This window comes from Danio rerio, chromosome 10, assembly GCF_049306965.1.
Source record: "Danio rerio strain Tuebingen ecotype United States chromosome 10, GRCz12tu, whole genome shotgun sequence".
NCBI lineage: Eukaryota > Metazoa > Chordata > Actinopteri > Cypriniformes > Danionidae > Danio > Danio rerio.
This window is the reverse complement of record NC_133185.1, coordinates 11117286-11135862: the sequence shown is the minus strand read 5'-3', so window position 1 is coordinate 11135862 and position 18577 is coordinate 11117286. Positions and strand designations below refer to the sequence as shown.

Below are 18577 nucleotides of genomic sequence, written 5' to 3'. Positions count from 1 at the left end.
GCCGGTGACCTGCAAAGTACAACCCCAATCCGACACACCTGGGCTAGCTAATCAAGCTCTTACAAGGCTTTCTAGAAACATCTTTGCAGGTGTGTTGAGGCAAGTTGGAGCTAAAATCTGCAGGCCAACGGCCCTTCAGGACAGAGTTTGGACAGCCCTGCTCTAAAGCAAACAAAACCACAAACAAAAAAACTAATAACAAAAAAACACATAACAAAAACATAAAAAACTAAAAGAAATTTAACATGCTTAAGAGAAGACAAAAAACCTAAAAAGCAAAACAAAACAAATAACAAAACAAAAAAACAAACAAAACAAAAGACAAAAACAAAATTAATAGCAAACTATAAAACACAAATACTCTAAAGCAAACAAAACGATGAAAAAAACTAATAACAAAAAACAAAACAAAAACATTAAAAAACTAAAACAAACATAACAGCATAATAAGCAAAGACAAAAAAACATTAAAAGCACAACAAAACAAAAAACAAAACAAAAAACAAATAACAAAACAAAACCAACAAAAACAAACAAAAACAAAAAATTAATAGCAAACTATAAAACACAAAAACAAAAGTAAACAAAGTAAACAAAACAAACTAAAAAAACTAATAACAAAAACACAAAACAAAAAAACATATAAAACTAAATCAAATGTAACAGCATAATAAGCAAAGGCAATAAAGCAAAAACACAATTGGAAAACAAACAAAAAAAAACTAAATAAAAAACAAATAAAACAAATAACAATACGTACACAAAAGGAACAGGAAACAAAGTGAGAACTTCATTAACAGTAAATGCCACAAATACATTTCACACACATATACAGTGTTTGCTCACCACATCATGATGTGGAGGAAAGTCAAAGGTGTACTCTTTGCTCAGTATCCCGCTGTATTTGTAAACCGTGTTCTTGGGAACATTATATGCACCATAGTAATCATAATCTAGAACCTGAGGAAAAGTACAAAGAAAACACAAGTTTAACAGACACATCAATAAACCGTCAGCTGATAATGAAGTGGATTTTCTGTCATAATTAATATAAAGAGTTATTAATTTCCACTGCTGAAGTAAGGGTACATATGCGTGTGTGTGTGTGTGAATACATTTTGGAGGTTTACAAGGACAAATTTGTATAATGACTTGGATATGACCCAAGTATAACAAAGTTGAGGTGGTTTATGAGAACATTATACCCAACAAAGTCTTTTCACATTCAGAATTTGCCACACGTTTCCTGTAAGGGTTGGGCTAGTGGTTGGGTAAGGTCATATATTAAGCTTTTTTTACAGTATAAAATATTTTGCCAATAGAGTCCTTATAAACCACTGAAACAAGTGTGTGTTTTTTTGTTCAAATCTCACCGGAGCAGCTCCATCTCGGTTGAACCATCCAGGTCTCTCCCAGCCATGTCTCTCCTGAAACACACAGCCGTGTTCCTGTAGCACCTGTTAAACAACCCACACCAAACATCAGGTCAATAACAAACATCAATCACTGCAACAAAATCATAATCAGGTCTTAACAAACTTAGATTAGTTCACCCAAAATGAAAAACTTGTCATGAATTACTTTTTGAGACACCTTCTGAGCAAAAATTATATTTTAGATGAAATCCAGGAGCTCTCATCCTCCATAGACAGTAATGGAAGCCCAGAGTAGGAACCAAAAACATTGTTAAAACGACTCGTATGACTTTAGTCGTTCAATTGAATCATATGAATCTACATGTAGTACACTTTTGTGTGCCCCCCCAAAAAAATAAATAAATAAAAACAACTTTGTCCGCCTATGTCTTCTGCGCCATATCAAGGTGCATGTTTAAACTAATGAGTAGTGTAAACTCTAAGAGCACTACATTGTATGGTCTATAATAAATGTGCATCCTCGTCTGACACAGGAAAGAAGACATAGATAAAAAAGTAGTTTTTACAGATTATTCGGTGCACAAAGTGTTCTTTGAGTTTTGTATGAGTACAGTTGAAGTAACATGGACTTTGAACATCTCAGGACCATTGTTGTATATGGAGGATGAAAGAGCTCTCGCATTTCATCTACTGTAGAATATTTTCAGTTGTCTTCAGAAGAAGACTAAAGATCTTAGGGGCTTGGAACAACATGAGGGTGGGTAATTCATAAGACATTTGTGCATAAACTAGTTCTTTAAAGGGCTCCTGGGTTACCCCTTTTTCCAGATTTAATAGAAGCCTTTTGTGTTCCCAGAATGTCTCTGTAAAGTTTTAGCTCAAAACCATCAGATTATTTATTATAGCTTTCTGAAGTTTCTGTTTTAAAGCTCGTAACAGCTTGTTGCTGTTTTTTGGTAATGTGCCTTTAAGGCTATTCCTCCCCACCCACTGTTCTCCTTTGCCTGTCAGCGTACCTCAATCGCTGCCTTAGACTACAAACAGATATAATGGAAGATCTCATGTAAAGTTTATGAGAAATACTACAGTAAGAACTTTATCAATGAGTATTTGACGTGCAGTATTTGTTGTTGAGTTGCAACGATGAGTCAGACACAAATTCGTTAAAACACACACACGCACACGAGCGCACACGCACGCACGCACGCACGCACGCACGCACGCACGCACGCACGCACACACACACACACACACACACACCATGCGTTTTGCTTTGATTTAACGTCCACAAACCGGGATTGAAGCGTCTTCTTTTATAACTGTTCTGACTCGCGGCTGTGCTGATGAAGTAAAGCTGGAGTAAACAATTGAACTTCATTACACACATGCAGTGTTTTAAAACACTTTAAACTTTAAAACTCACTCTTGATAACGTTTGAAGATGATTGATGATCCTAGCAAACTGAACAGATCTTTTATTCCCGGTTGCTTTGCGCACGTCCTGACTTGTTGATATGATTATATGCATTACTACAGAGACATGTTAATACGCAGCTGTCAATCAATTCGGTGGACACTCCTACGTCAAGTTGCGGTCTGAAAACCGATCCAATTGGTCCAGCATTGTGTTTATATCACCCCAATATTACGGTCTATATACTATACCTACACATATTTCTGTCCAAACAGCTTGAAAAGTTTTTTTGAAAAAGATTTTTCACCATCCTGTAGGTGCCCTTTAAGACAGACTTTTTTAGGTCCCCCATGCTGCATCACCAATGAAAATCTAATATTTCATTCATCTGATTTCATTCAACGTTTTGTTTTAAATTCTGCTTATTTGTCAAGTGAGATGGTGCTGTCTAAATGCTGAATATGCAAAGGTTATATTAAATACTGCATATAAAGACTGATGTCAACAATATTGATTCTCCTCGTGTTAATTTAGATCACTGTTCCTTTAAAACAGCCAAAAGTCACTTTGAAAAAGCTTAACTGGCAGAAAAAACAGGATCAAATACTAAGAATGTATGATGTTTTAATTGTGTTAATCAAGTTTTTTTACATGTTAAACAGCAAGTGTGTATGTGTGTGTGCGTTTACACAAAAATTCATTACATAACATCAATATTTGGCCTGAAGGAACAAAAACATCCATTTGAGCTCTGGCAATAATAGATTTACCACTTTAATCAGAAACCCACTGACATTCAAAATATAAGGCTGAAACATCAAAATGCATCATTTGGCTAGTCTACATCATATGCATTTTGAAAACTATAATAAATCTTAAATAAATTATAATAAATCTTTATTAATTTAAATAATTTGCAACAATTTCAAAAAATATTTTTTCACTTTGTCATTTTAGGGTATTGTGTGTAGAATGGTAAAGAAATTTTGTGTAATCCATTTTAGAATAAAGCTGTAACATTAAAAAATGTGGAAAAAGTGAAGCTCTATGAATACTTTCCGTATACACTGTATGCCTTTGGAAAACTTTGCATTTCGTTTGAAAAAGCTTCACAATTTGTTTGTCAAATCCTGGGGCAGCTTTATTTCTTACTTGAATATAACAGGACAAAATGCATAAATAGAACCTGACTTTATGTTTTTCATGTTTAATTTTATTTATGGTTTATTTGTGGCACTTTGGGTGGGAGGTTTGGGGCATGTATAGGCCAGTATGTGTGGGGATGAAATATCTATTAAATTACAGAATAACAATGATTGTTGTTGCCTATGAATATTTCCTAATGAAATGGTATTTGACTTGTCATCCTTTTCTTGTCCCTCATTGTAAGCAGCTTTGAGAAAGTGTACATTGTGTAAGGCACTCTAAAATTAAAGGTGACTAGTTTTACTTATAAATCCATTTGTTTTGGTGTGCTTTCTTACAACACGTGCCATAATGATCACATTTTAGGTCAGTAGATGGTCTTTAGTAACTATTTGTCCACATTAGTGTTTACATTACTAAACTTTCAAGGTGGTAAAATGTGGGCAAGTTACAAACTTTTCAGACCCCATTTACATGAATGTTTTGCATCATCCATTTGTGATCAGATTAAACTTCCCCTGAAACCAGTTTTAGACGTGCTATCCTTCCCTCGTGATTTCATTTCCCACCCGCTCAAAATAACCCGTCACGATTTCTCAAGCTATTCTTGAGCTCTAAAACAAAAAAAAAGCAATCGTCCCCCCACACAACACCACATTTTCACATCTCAGGCCATAGAAACACGGCTTGCCAGACAATTTGCCATCCTCCACCAAGGGTTTCTGAAGTTCCCACATTATTCTCGTGGAGTAAAGTATGAGCTGACGATCTCTCCATGAGTCACGCGCAGCGGCTCGTCTTATCCGGCATGAAACAGGCTATTATTTATTGTTTTTGATAATGATAATGCTGGTGTTCTTTTACAGGCCCAAGCTAAAAATATGATTTGCAGGAATTAAATCAGCCGCTGTTGCCATGCCAATGAGCCACTCGGGTACATGTTGTCCAGGCTGTTACTTAACAGAGGAATTTTTAGAAATATGTGTCAAAATACACACACACTTAGGTAGATGTTGAGGAGGAATGGAAAGTTTCTAAAAGGGAAGAGGACCTGTCAAGGTTTGCTCAACAGCTATCTTGAGCCTATCATGTGCTGTTGGTAACAGAAAGCTAGAATTTAAGGAAAAGCTCACCTATAAATGAAAATTCTGTCATGGATTACTCATCCTCATGTGCTACAGAATCGCCAGTAGATAACAAAATGCACAAAAAGTACTTAAAAACTGTCAAATCCTTCACAGAGGGCTACGTTGTATTAAAAAATATATATATTTAAAATGTAGTTATTCTGTGTGATATTCATTGCAATATGAAACAATTGTGAATTTTCTCAAAAATTATGTAATTGGGTGGTTTTATTAAACAATAAAATAACTTGATGAAAATTCAAATTTTATTTTATGTCATCTTTTCAACTCTTTGGGAAAAGCTTTTTCTCGTTCTATTTTTACAATTGCAAAGTCTAAAGCTCATGGTGTAAAAGCATTAGGGTGTGTCCGAATCCGCTTTTGCAATTTTAAGAATGGAAAAATACAATTTACACCAGGGTGCATTGTCTAACAGGGTTGTGCTTATTGTCTTAATGAGTAATGGGTGCGTTTTGAGCATATCATGCATTAAACCATTTATAGTCTCATCTGTCATGCCCTTTAAGAGCCAGCCATGGCACATTTGCTATTTACATGGCAGATTCTGTAAGTGGAAAAACTGAACGCTTCACTAGCGAGAAAATAGTTAAACAGACCATCTGCAAGAGGGCAAAGAAGCGACCTGCATTCGAATTTCCAGCAAAGGAATAAACGAAAAATAATAAAGTGTGGTCAAAAAAACAGATATGTCCGAACACACGTCCTGTTCTTATACCCTATATAGTTATGCATACGTTTCAAAAAGCAGACAGGTGGACCAATCTAAACTTGTTTCATATGTAAAGATATTTGTGTATTGATGTACATCCTGTGTATATTAAGCAATGTCTAAGCGTTTGGACCAGCATAGGTGCATAACTAATGTGCTCTGCGCTGGACTTTAGACCAGCTTTTAGTTGGTCAACTGCGCTGACTATTTCAGTTCACACAGCTCCTTTGTAGACCAGCACACCAATGAGTTCACAAAATGGCTCAAATTGATTTGCTATTTAAACGTGGTGCAAAATTGGATTTTAATGTTATTAAAATTAATGTTGCACTGGTCTGAAAATATAGCAACAAATCGCGCCAAACACATCTTGTGTTCAATTTGACTATAAAATATTTAAATTGTGACTAGTGAATAAAATATATATTCAAAAATTTTAACAATTCGCTTCTGAACAAAATCATCCCAGGCATACTAGAAGTAATTGTAATGTAAAATGAGAATTAATGCAAATTTAACTCAAAAGTGTTTGTAGAGGGTGTGGATTAAAGCTAAAAATGTTTTAATAATGTTCAGTTTCTTGCACAGAATGATCATACGTGTACGATGAGGAGTCACAAGTATTCATTTTGTTTTACCTGTACATCTAGAACATACATGTTGCATGTATGTTTTTCTTCCTTTTCTTATTTTGGTGAACAATCCCTCTAATTATATTGCAGTCTTCTTAATTAGTAATTGCATTAAGTCATTACAAATGTTTTATAGCATTACATAGCATTTTTCACAAGCTCCTGCGTGTACGTTCAGTAAATCCACTTATATGGCAAAAAATAGGTTCTCTGCATTGCCTTTTAAGTGAAATAACTGAACAAAAATATTGGAGGCTGAGGAGAAATGCTAATTCTAAGATAAAATTTGGCATCATCTCATTTTGATGGTCTGTTTGTTGAATTTAAGTTACATTGTATCTACATGTCAACTAATTTTCATTACATTATAAGTAGACTAGGGTTTGGGTTAGTGTAAGATGACGTACTAGCAAAGTTTCTTATAGTCAGTTAAATGTCTGTTGAAGGAGCAGTATCAACAGATATTAAGCAGACATTCTACTAATACTCAAATGAGAAGTAATTGCATTGTAGTTGCATGTAAGTTTTAGTCAACAAAACGTGCAATATAGACCATTAAAATAAAGTGTTAATGAAAATGTCAGATGGCACGTAGAGATTTTTGCATCTGAACTCTTTAAATAATTTGTAGATTGCAATTTATGAGTGTGTTCTGTTTATATAAACTTTCAGATTGCAATATATGGGACCTTGATGTCAGGGTTCTGCCACTCTGGTCGTGTAAATTCTTGTTTTGGTGGCAGAGCTCTGACACTACCTATGTCTGGTCCTGTTTCTGTCTCTGTGTGCGCGCGCGCCGTCCCTCAGACGCGTGCGCTCTTGTACTCGTTTGTGTTTTCGTCTGTCAGCAGCGTGGTGTTTCATTCCCAGCGTCTCAGTCTTGTTGGTTTCGGTTTTGGTCGGCGCTGAGATGAAGCATGCACGCTGCGTGTGTGAGCGCACGGTGAGTGTTTTCATTCATCGTGTGCTCGTGTCTTGCGTCTTTTGTCAAAGCACGTGGCTCGGTGTTTACATTGTGGTCACGTGCTTTTGTCGTGTGCTTCAGTGTTGTGTTATGTGAGCGCATGGCTTGTATTGTCTCTCTGTGTCATGCGCTCTCCCGTCTATTGTCTAGTCCCTCCCTCCTTGTTTACTCATTATTAGTTTGTCATGTTCACCTGTGTGTCAATTTACTTTTTGCTTTATAATCCCCCTCATGTTTTCAGTCCTTTGCCAGTTCGTCGTCGATAGTTTCCTGTCTTGTTGTGTCCAGCCCTGTCTTGTCCTGCCAAAGTTGTCCTGTCCAGTCCAGTCAAGTTTGTTTGTTCGTTTATTTGTTTTATTAGAGTTTTCCCCCTCAGGGTTGTTTGTTTTGCCTTTTTGTTTTTATTTTATTGTTAATAAACACCCATTATTTGCTGCACCTGAGTCCTCGCTCCTTTTTCCCCTCTCCGAAAGTGACACTTGATCTCTGCTTCGACAACTTATTTGAATTGAAAAATGTTCAGTTCTACAGAAATAAAAAATCAAACATATTGTAAAAAGTGTTTTAAATAACAGCTATAGGACTGCATTTGAACAGAAATCGTCTGTAGTTTGTAATTTATGGGTGTTTTTTGTTTAATTAATCTTTCAAATTGTATTTTGATACCCTGATCTCTGCTCTGACAATGTTTCTATGTAGTTTAAAACAAAAGTGGTATTCACTAACATTTCAAGTCATTTAAAGTAATACATGGTCTTGACTGGTCATGTAAAACAGTGCAGAAAGAACAGATAATGAGCTGCCAGTACTTTTTTACATAACTAAACACATTGGTTTTTAATGAGACAGAATAAATGATGACAAATGTTCTAGCACACAAAGTAATCCTCATCATTTTGACACGTTGACATAAACGCGGGGTGAGGACTTAAGTTCTGAGATTAGATGAAAGACAGTTAAGTATTTTCTTTATGTTTTAGTATCAATCTCGCACTTAGCCGGATTAGCTCAGGAAGATGTCCAAGTTGGAAAGCGCTGAAAAATTCAGGAGGAAAGTCTAATTTATAATCATCTAGCGGAGGCTCGGTGGTTTAAATGAACACAGAGTGTTATTATTGCTAGCTATCTATATTTCAGTGGGCTATTATTCACAAGGATGAAGGCTTCACGCCTGGAGCCTCGCCAGAACAAAGCAGTATTTTTGGAAACACTTAAACATCGTCTTTTTAGCAGTAGCTTAGCAACAAGTCTTTTTTTTTTTTTTGAGCGTCTGCACAGATGCTGGCAGTCGAGCACTGGCTAATACATCCACACTCAACACTTCTAGCTAGCTGAGGGAAAGCTGAGGTAACAGGTTGTAAACATTTGTCAATTTAAATGGTGATTAATGTTGAAAGAGATGACGCTTTGATGTAATTAATGCAATTTGTTCTGGGATCAGGCCAGTGGAAAGTTTTTAGCCTCAGAACAAGTGATTTTAAAGTGACAAAGATAGGCATCGAGAGTGAGTGAGAAAGAGGAGAGGAAAAGATGAAGACACATTTATTTGACATTAGTGCGGCACTTCATTATTCTCTTGATGAAGCTAATTAGGATGACTGCAAAAGCAGCGCTAACAGCAAAAAAAAGGCCTCGTGTCTAACGTGTTCTGGTCATATTTCAGCATAAAATCAATAAGAATTAAGGACCATTTTCTTTGAAGAGTAAAAAATTGGATGTACATAACTGGAAATAATTGTGGGGTATTTTTTAATATATATAAGAAACAGAAGCTAACACTGTTGTTATGTATTAATTCTGCTTTTTTACTTATTTTTAGGAAGTGTTCTGTATATTTGTTCTCTCTGCAAGAAGCAGCTAATTGCTCCTTGGCTTGGTCCTGCACCAATTGATGCCACACCTTGCCTAGTCAGCTGACTGACTACACACACACACACACGCACGCACGCACTTATAATGCAAATTTTTTTTCGTCCTGTCATACTCTTCTGCAATTTTAATTTATTCTGCATTTGGCGGGTATTAATGTCAAGCCCTGATTTCAATGGTTTGCAATGCGCAATGGCAAAAGAGCAGCAACTATTACTATGACAGACTATGATCAACAACATAGCCCAATCTTTCACTCTATAGAGCATAGGTCTCAAACTCAATTCCTGGAGGGCTGCAGCTCTGCACAGTTTTACTCCAACCCCGATCAAACACAGTTTATGCAACGAATCAACGTGTTCAAGACTGTTTTGATCCCCTCATTTATTTGGATCAGCTGTGCTTGAATAAGGTTGGAGCAAAACTGTGCAAAGCAGCGGCCCTCCAGGAATGAGTTTGAGACCATTGCTGTAGAGCATGAACTGCACTGCACTGACAGAACATTTCTATGTAGTATACTTGTTCCTGCTGCTTTCAATAGGGCTGATGTGCTGATTGATATTTTATATCAATAAAATGTGGTTATTGTATTAGCTTGTGTTTTGTAAAAATCTGTATAATTTGAAAGTTAAGTGTTAAAAAGATCTACAAAATTACTATATTTTATTAAATAAAATAACAATGAATTCAAAGCATTTTTCAGTTTCAGTTTTTGGCCAAGAGCCTTCCGAATTTTCATTCCTTATGTATATTAAATGCTATCTGATAATACTGGAAAGTAAAGTGCGGACTTCAGCCAATGCTTCATCAGGGAACAAAGCGAAAGTTCTGAAAGTAAGAGAAGTGCTGAACCTGATGGAAGGGGTCTTTCCTCATGTTTCGGCTTGCCAAAGGCTCATCAAACGGGAAAACTACTGAATAGTTTTTGGCATAGGACTCGTGACTTCTCTCTCTGATCCAACGGTTGTTGTTGGTCAGCGAATGGTGGAAGCGCCTGAGATAGAGACAAAAGCAGATGAAATGACAGTATGAAAAATTGCCAGATGAAAAGTCTGAAGGCTCATTCAGGAATGAATGGACAGTACAGGTTTGCTGCCCTCAGTGAATGTGCCTGACCTTCATAATACCTCTATCTGACATTCTGAGCTGCTGTCATGAAGATCCTTTCACAGACGTGACCAAAACCTGTGACCACTAAAGCCCAGTGCAGTGTTTGTAAAGTATTTTTCCTTTTCAAATTGACTACCCTTTTGTTATGTTAGGGATGAAAACATCCACGAAACTGCTGTAAAAATGCGTCAGATAAATATTTGTTTTCACATTTGTTTGCAGAAATCTGTTAATCAACCTCAGTCCTGATCAAAACTACTAAATGTTTTTAAAAATTACAGGATTTTACTCTTTAAATGCTAAATTCACAAATGATATCGCTGATCTGATGAAAATATATATATATATATATAGTTTTTCAACATAAAAGAATTTAACCGTGGACTGAATTAAAAAAAAAAACTTTTAATCACAGTCTTTGACATGTGAATGATTAGTAATATGATTGGCTTTTTATGCATTGTTTTTGTGCAGCATAAGAATAAAAAATAAATTCTCTATTTTACTGTTTTTGCTCTATTGACTTCCATTATAACCACATTTTTAATTGCAATACCGTGACACCATTTAATTATGCTATTTTGATTGTTGGTGGATTTCAAAGCATTTTCACAAAATGTATCAAAATAAGATGTCACCAAAAATCGATCTGCTAGCTGAAACACAGAAAAAGTTATGGAGACTTAAAATAAGACTTAAAATCACCGCAGAGTGGATGAAAACATCCCTAACAGTACATTAGGGTAAAATTGCCTAGGTTGCATAATGTTTACTGTATAATAAAAAGAATTTAAATAGCAACTAAAACACCAATACTAATATTTAATTATAGATTATATATTTATGACTTAATTTCTTCTTTCATTTATTCATTCTCTTTTTGGCTTAGTCCCTTAGTTAATCTGTGGTCACCACAGTGGAATGAACCTAACTTATCTAGCATATGTTACGCAGCGGATGCCCTTCCAGCTGCAACCCATTACTGGGAAACATCCATACACACTCATTCACACACATACACTACGGACAATTTAGCTTACCCAATTCACCTGTACCACATGTCTTTAGACTTGTGGGGGAAACCGGAGCACCTGGAGGAATCTTACATGAACACAGGAAGAACATGCAAACTCAACACAGAAACGCCAACTGACCCTGCCAGGGCTCGAACCAGCGACCTTCGTGCTGTGAGGCGACAGAACCACTACTGCACCACTGTGCCGCCGACTTAATTTCTTCCTTTTCAAAAGTTAAACCATAAAGCTTTTAAAATAAAGAATAGAAAATTCTACAGTAAAATTAAAAAAATTAAGAAATAACAGTACTTTTAACAGTAAATTAACAGTATCATAAGTATTATCTAGAGTAAATTTTATTAAATTTATAGTAAATTTATAGTAAAGTAATTTATTTTTCAACATTTTGTTACATTTATACATTTTTTCTGGACACTCAAATCGGTTAATGATACAAAACACTATAGATTAAGGGGGGATTTTTTATTCACCTCCAAAATATTGAAATATAAAAAAATACAACTCTATTGTAAAATAAATAAATAATTTACTGAGCATTTTGGAAAGATATAATCATTTTATTATAAAATGTACAACTGTACAAACAACTATGCAAACACAAATCCCTCATGCTAGTACTCTGAATTTATTTCACTGACTGTCAAAACAATCGCTCCTAATTTTTTAAAGTTGAATCATTTTAATTTATCTAGTCATCTCAAATTACATCATTCAAACTGATTAAAATATCAAGTTAAACTTTTTATAACAAAAAATAAATGTCGAAACCTGTTTAACTTATTAAATTAAGTTAAAGCAACAAACAAATATTTGTTGTCCTGACTTTTTAACATTCCATTTTTTTACATTGGAACAGCTGTTTTCCAAGTGCTTCTCATGACAAGTTTGAAAAGATGGCTGGCACGATACATTCCCAAACACACAAATGTGAGCAGTTGAAACAAACACAACTCCGCAACTCTTTCAGAAATGTCTTTGACTCACTCAACTGCAAATAATCATTTGTGTCAGATCCAATTCAAAATATTAAAATTCCCATTTTCAGATTGCTCCATCTAAATGTCAGTAAATTAATACCACATTTGCTCATAATAAACGTACCTGATATCATATCCATACATGTCTTTCTCTGGACGGCCGTGAATGATCCAGTGAGCCAGCTCTTTTCCACACCCTCCCCCTAACATCATACCTGCCAATCAAATCACATAGCAAACGTCAGTCAACTTTATCCCAAAATCAGTCAAACTAGCGTACAAACCCTAAACACCCCACCACAGCGTTTAACAGGCAACAAGGCACCTCTGACTGACAGCTGCCAATCAATTCATCCTCACTCTCTGTCAGACTGTATCAATCTTAAACCAACAGGAGGAAAATAATGAACGTAAGAGGTGAAAAAAAAAAATTCAAGGACTTAAGAAGGACATTGTGAAGTTAGAGAAGTATTAAGGGTTGAGTGAATGGAATGGGCGACAGGATGTTGGATTGTAAGAGTCATACCAAAGCGCCCATAGAGATGTTGGTGTGTCTCTAAAGGCTTTTTGGCTCATTAGCTGGCTGATGACTTCATTAGCATTAGCCAGCAAGCACAGAGGCGCTGAGTAAAGGCCAGCTTGAATCCATGCAGAGTCACTGCTTTATCTCTTACACACACCACTTCCCACATGCGGTTTCTGGAGATCACATCACATAGCAAAGAAATGCTAAGATGTGCTTTAAGAACTGCTTTTTTAAAAAAAAAAAAAAAAAGAGAGACTACAATAAAGGGCCTGATGTAGAGAACAAAGTAAGAAAACGATTTATAAAGACTTATTTTATTTTTAGAAAAAAATTAAATCATCGTAGCAAAATTTAAGAAATTGTGAATAAACCATACTAGGAAAATAAAAAATACCCTTTATTCTAATAATAATTACAGTGTTAACCGGTTAAATGGGTGGTAACGAAAATGTTAAATACATATAAGTTATAGTGAATAGTTAAAGAGCCCATATTATGGGTTTTTGAAAATTCCCCTCCATGTAGTGTGTAACACAGCTCTAAGTGAAGTGAAGTATCCATCTAAGGCTTAAATCTGTTAGTGTACAGTGTTTAAAACTGTTGATTCATCTATAAAAGAGTCGACTCATAGTGCTTCAAACGAGTCGCCTTGATACCGATTCATTAGGTGTTACGCCATGACGTACGAACGAAACCAAGTTATTCACGTGCACGCGCAAACCCGGGAGATTTCAAACCTGAGGCCCCGCCCTCTGACGCAGAAACCCAGACACACACACACACACACACACCCACAAACACACACACACACAAACATGCCGGTCGATTGAAGTCACACTGCAGATGGATATATTGAGTCTCTACCAAAAGATGAAACCTCAGCATTTTAGCCAAGCAGTTGGAAACTACTGGAAACTTCTGGAAACTACATGCTACAAAGAATACTTCATCAGCGTTTGTTAAAGGAAGGATCAGTAAAGAGTAACTTACTGATGGATGTCAGGATGGATTTTTCTTCCTCCATTTCTCAAGTGTAAGTACGTGCGATTAAAGTTGCCTCGTTGACTCTAGCTTGCAAATGTATTTAGTTGTGATTTGTTACTTGTAACCGCGTGTAGCTACTGTATCAGGTTAACTGGCTATGCTATATTCTCTTATCGCGTGCAAAGTCACATTAAAAACGCGACACGTGCTGCTTTGTTAACGGAGCTCCGTGGACGAGGAGTAGTGTGTGTGTGTCTGTGTGTGCGTGTGCGCGCGCTGTCGTCCGGAGGTGTGTGTGTGTGTGTGTGTGTGTGTGTATGTGTGTGTGCGCGCGCGCGCGCAGGGTTAAGTGCGTGTGTGTGTGTCTGTGTGTGTGTGTGTGTGTGTGCAATATGTGTGTGTGTTTCTGTGAAAAGAGCAGAGTGAGAAGCTAGGAGATCTCTTCAACTGTTTTTGGAGTTTTTGCTCAGTATGAACTGTGATTACTTTTATATTACTGATTAGCTGTTTGGCATTTCACTCTCTGACTGAAGGCAGTCGACCAATCGCAACAGACTGTCATTGGTCCAATCAGCGCAGATTAGCTTCGCGCTAAGGAGGGTTTTGGGAACAAATGAATCACTGGACGATTCATACGGGAGTCGCTGGGATAATTAGGTAAAAATAAATGCAGATTATAAGACCACGAAAGTGTTTTTTGACCTTGCATGCATATTAAACTGTTGTTGGAGGCCCTTACAAGCAAGATATGACTATATTTCATGTATAATATGGGCTCTTTAACAAATATTTCTGTATTTAAATTATAAAAATATATAGTCAGACTGATTAGACTATGGAAAACCAGAGATAGGAAGTACAAATACACTATTTTCTGGTATCAGTTCTTTACTCCACTATTTACTTTTCTGACAACTTTTTACTTTTACTTCTCACATTTTTACATAAATACCTAGACTTTCTACTTCTTACATTTTGAAATCAGGCTCGTTACTCACGTTTTCATGTGTTTGGTGGCACGATCTATATTATTTCTTGTCATTGCGCAATAATACGAACACTTTTTTGATGTAATTAGTCTATTTTCGTCATTGCTTGCCTGCATTCTGCAGTGTGCGGCTTTTTCAACCCAGGCTATCACGCACTGAACGCTATTTTATAAAGATTACTATGAGAAGGGCAAGGATGACTAAGCAGATGAGACAGAGGGAGACTGCGATTTTAACATGACTGTTGCTGCCGTTTACATGGTAATAATAAAACACATTTTGCTTGATCAGATCACCGGTAAACAAAAGAGACAGGATTGTTAGAACCCTGGTTAAGGGACAACGCTGCAACATAAAAGAACACCAGACAAATAAAAATAACTTTTATGACCTTTTGGTGTCAGGTCTCTCCATTAGTCTTTTTTTTTTTTGTCATTTTCTTTTTTTATCACCCAAAACCATGAAGCCAACTACCTCAGAGTGGACCCACAGAAAAAAATTAACACTTAGGGCATCCGGCACAATGTGGCGCAAGGTGCGACGCAATAGTTGTTTGTTAGGTTCAGCTTGGCGCAAGAGTCGTTTTGATGTTTTGCGCCACACGCTGTTTAAATAGCAAATGCATTTGAGCTCATATGTGCACCCATAGGCAATCTGATCTAAAAAGAAGGCATGTTGAGGCACATTGCTGGTGCGTTGCTATTTTAAGACACTATATTAGTCTGTTTTATAGACCACAACAATGCCAGTTTAAAGTCCAGCGTTGAGCGTGTTAGTTGTGCACCTCGCGTACACACTGCTTAATGCAGGGGTTTTCAAACTTTTTCAGCTGAGGGCCCCTTTGTGTAGGGCGAATTCTTTTGGGGACCCCCCAAAAATAAAAATGACGCCACCCCCTCAAATTAACAACTGTACTTAATTTTTTTTTTATTGTATTATTCAATACATTTATATTATTATATATTATTCAATACATTTTTATTATTCATTATCTGGATTAATTTTTATAAGATGTTAGTTGAGTTGACATGGTTTTAGTGCTTCAATCTATTGATCAAATCTTGATGCGCAGTACTCATTGTGGTCTGCTCTCACTGGATTATTCCATCAAGCCATATTTTGTGTACAAGTCGTCACTTTACACAGTTTTTATGCCATTTTTATGCTTTTTTTCAGCCTATGCACAGCTAGACTCTTCTGTATTTACCCTTACAGCTGAGAGTCTAAATGTATCTAAAGATTTAAAGCTTTAAAGTTTTAAAGAGTTTTGTCATTCATCAGCCTGTTAACAGTTAACTGTACTGTTGTAACTAGCAATACTACAATGGAGGCTGTGTGTTTTGTTTATTTTTATTCCTTTTGTTTTTGTGCACATCATAATTTACTCAGGTCGACAATCCTGACTTACACTGATAAAAAATAATTTCCTAAATGCAATCTAGAATTGGGTATTCAAGTTCAAAGAGCCACAAGTTTTACTTTGCATAATTTTAGAAGCTTTGCTGACTTTAAAATGTTCATACCAGTTTGTTCTATTAATAATAATACTGAACATTACATTTAAATTAGTTACACAAACAAATATGGGAAAAAGTGGAACAAAAATGCATTTATATTCAGAGTATTAAAATTTGATCAGGTATGTTGAGCTCCATTAAATACAGAGCACTAATACATTTTAATATTTAATAATTATTAGCCCTATAACATAACACAAACAGATACATTATCATTTTTAAAGGCTATAGTGGTTTTACTCAGTGTGTATACAATTTAGTTTTTTTTAATCATCCAGTTATGAACCAATGTGAGTAAGAGGTCCACTGCAGAGCTCATCCAGCTGTCATTAGTGTAACAGGAGTGAAACTGAGAACTCGCTGATGTGATGACAGCTCCATTCATTGTTATTGCAGCACTTTTTGCTTTACAATTTTAATATGTTTGTTTGCCATGCTGCAAAGAGGACCGTCTGATATTTGTACAATGCAAAGTGTAAAAGCCTGTCGCGCTGTGGACGAGGTGCAATATTGTGTCGTGTCTTTAAAATGCTATTTGTTCCCTATGAGTGAAGCCTGCGCAGAGAGGCGCGTACTCCGCAGCACCTCGGTTACTTAGGAACGCAAGCCATAAACAGGGTAGTGCTTTCAGCCACCGATAATGTTCTTATTGATTATGTATTTTAACTGAAATATAGTCAGTCAAACCTGAGCATTCATTTTTAGCAACTAAAACATGCAAATCATTTTCAACATGAGTATCTGCACTACTACTTGAGTAATGGGTTTGTGTACTTTTGCCCTTTCTGTGGAAAACCCTGCTTTCATACGGACTTTCAATATTTGTAGCACTTCAAGTATCTATTCAAACACATGGCCATTTTCAAGTTTTTAATGTAGTTATATTTTATTCTCTACAATCCGGGGTCGCCACAGCGGAATGAACTGCCAACTTACCCAGCAAGTTTTTACGCAGTGGATGCCCTTCCAGCAGCAACCCATATCTGGTAAACATCCACACACACATTCATACACTACGGACAATTTAGCCTACCCAATTCACCTGTACCGCATGTCTTTGGACTGTGGGGGAAACCGGAGCACCCGGAGGAAACCCACGCGAACGCAGGGAGAAAATGCAAACTCCACACAGAAACGCCAACTGAGCCGAGGCTCGAACCAGCGACCCAGCGACCTTCTTGCTGTGAGGCGACAGCACTACCTACTGCGGCACTGCTTCGCCTATAAGCACCTTAAGCCCACACAAATAAAGAGCAGTTAATTCTGTCATAAAACAGCTGCTGGAGAATGCTTCAGTTCTAGAGATGCGCTTATGAAAATATTAAGATTTTAACCTGATATTGCTTGCCGCTAATAGCAGGTTTGTATGAATAAATAAAAAAATAATTTTTAATTTAATGAAATATACAAGTTATGTGATTAAACAGCAAAAAGAGCGGAGAGGAAACTATATCACCAAATTTCAACCACATCTGGATATTTTTCTTTGCTGTGTCCCAATTCGCATACTTATACCACAGATTAAAAGTATGTACTTTTTTGTAAAGGAAAAATATAAACTTTTGAGTGTATAACATAGGAGTGTTCAAGCGTTGGGACATATATATATATATATTTTTTTTAATTGTAAAAAAGCATTGGGACATACTACTTCCTTGTTAACAGACCGTTAAGTTTCTTGGATTTGAGCCCTGTCAATCATCCATATTTCTTTCATATTTAATTTCCTACCCTATTAAAGAAGCAGCAGAAGGTTAATCTGCCAATGCCGGAGACTTTCATGCAAAGAAATCTCCTCGGGTTTAGGATAATTATGCTTTCAGAAAATAATGTCCAAACACGTCTTTATAGAAGCTCACATTGTTGTTGCAGATTAAATAAAACACAGGAATTGTGTTTTAAATATTTTCCAGGGAGCTAGATATTAATTAAGTCATATAAACATCTTCATCAAAGCCTCTCTACTTGATGGTTGGTCTCATGCATCCACAATGTTTGTAGTTTATGTACACTTTTTACCCACGTTTGTAATTCTAAACAAATTTACGTCTAACACGCAATGTACTGTGGGCAATATTACATGTTAGAACACGGAGAGTTCTACAGTTTTTACGGGAAATAGTAAACCATCCGGAAACCTTTGGCATACTTTCTTTCAACATTCTACGATTTGATACAT

General features: G+C 36.2%; 1 protein-coding gene across 5 annotated transcripts in view; it reads right to left on the bottom strand.

The window, feature by feature from the left end:
• The window catches only part of sardh (sarcosine dehydrogenase), a 156140-nt gene that overhangs the window by 64957 nt on the left and 72606 nt on the right, over positions 1–18577 (bottom strand). For 4 of the 5 annotated variants that reach the window (XM_073913683.1, XM_005155596.6, XM_073913684.1 and 1 more), the window contains 4 exon segments: positions 12507–12597; positions 10111–10252; positions 1374–1457; positions 847–960 (listed from right to left, as the gene is read on the bottom strand). In XM_073913683.1, coding sequence (XP_073769784.1) covers positions 847–960; positions 1374–1457; positions 10111–10252; positions 12507–12597 — 431 coding nt within the window. 5 annotated transcript variants of the gene reach the window in all.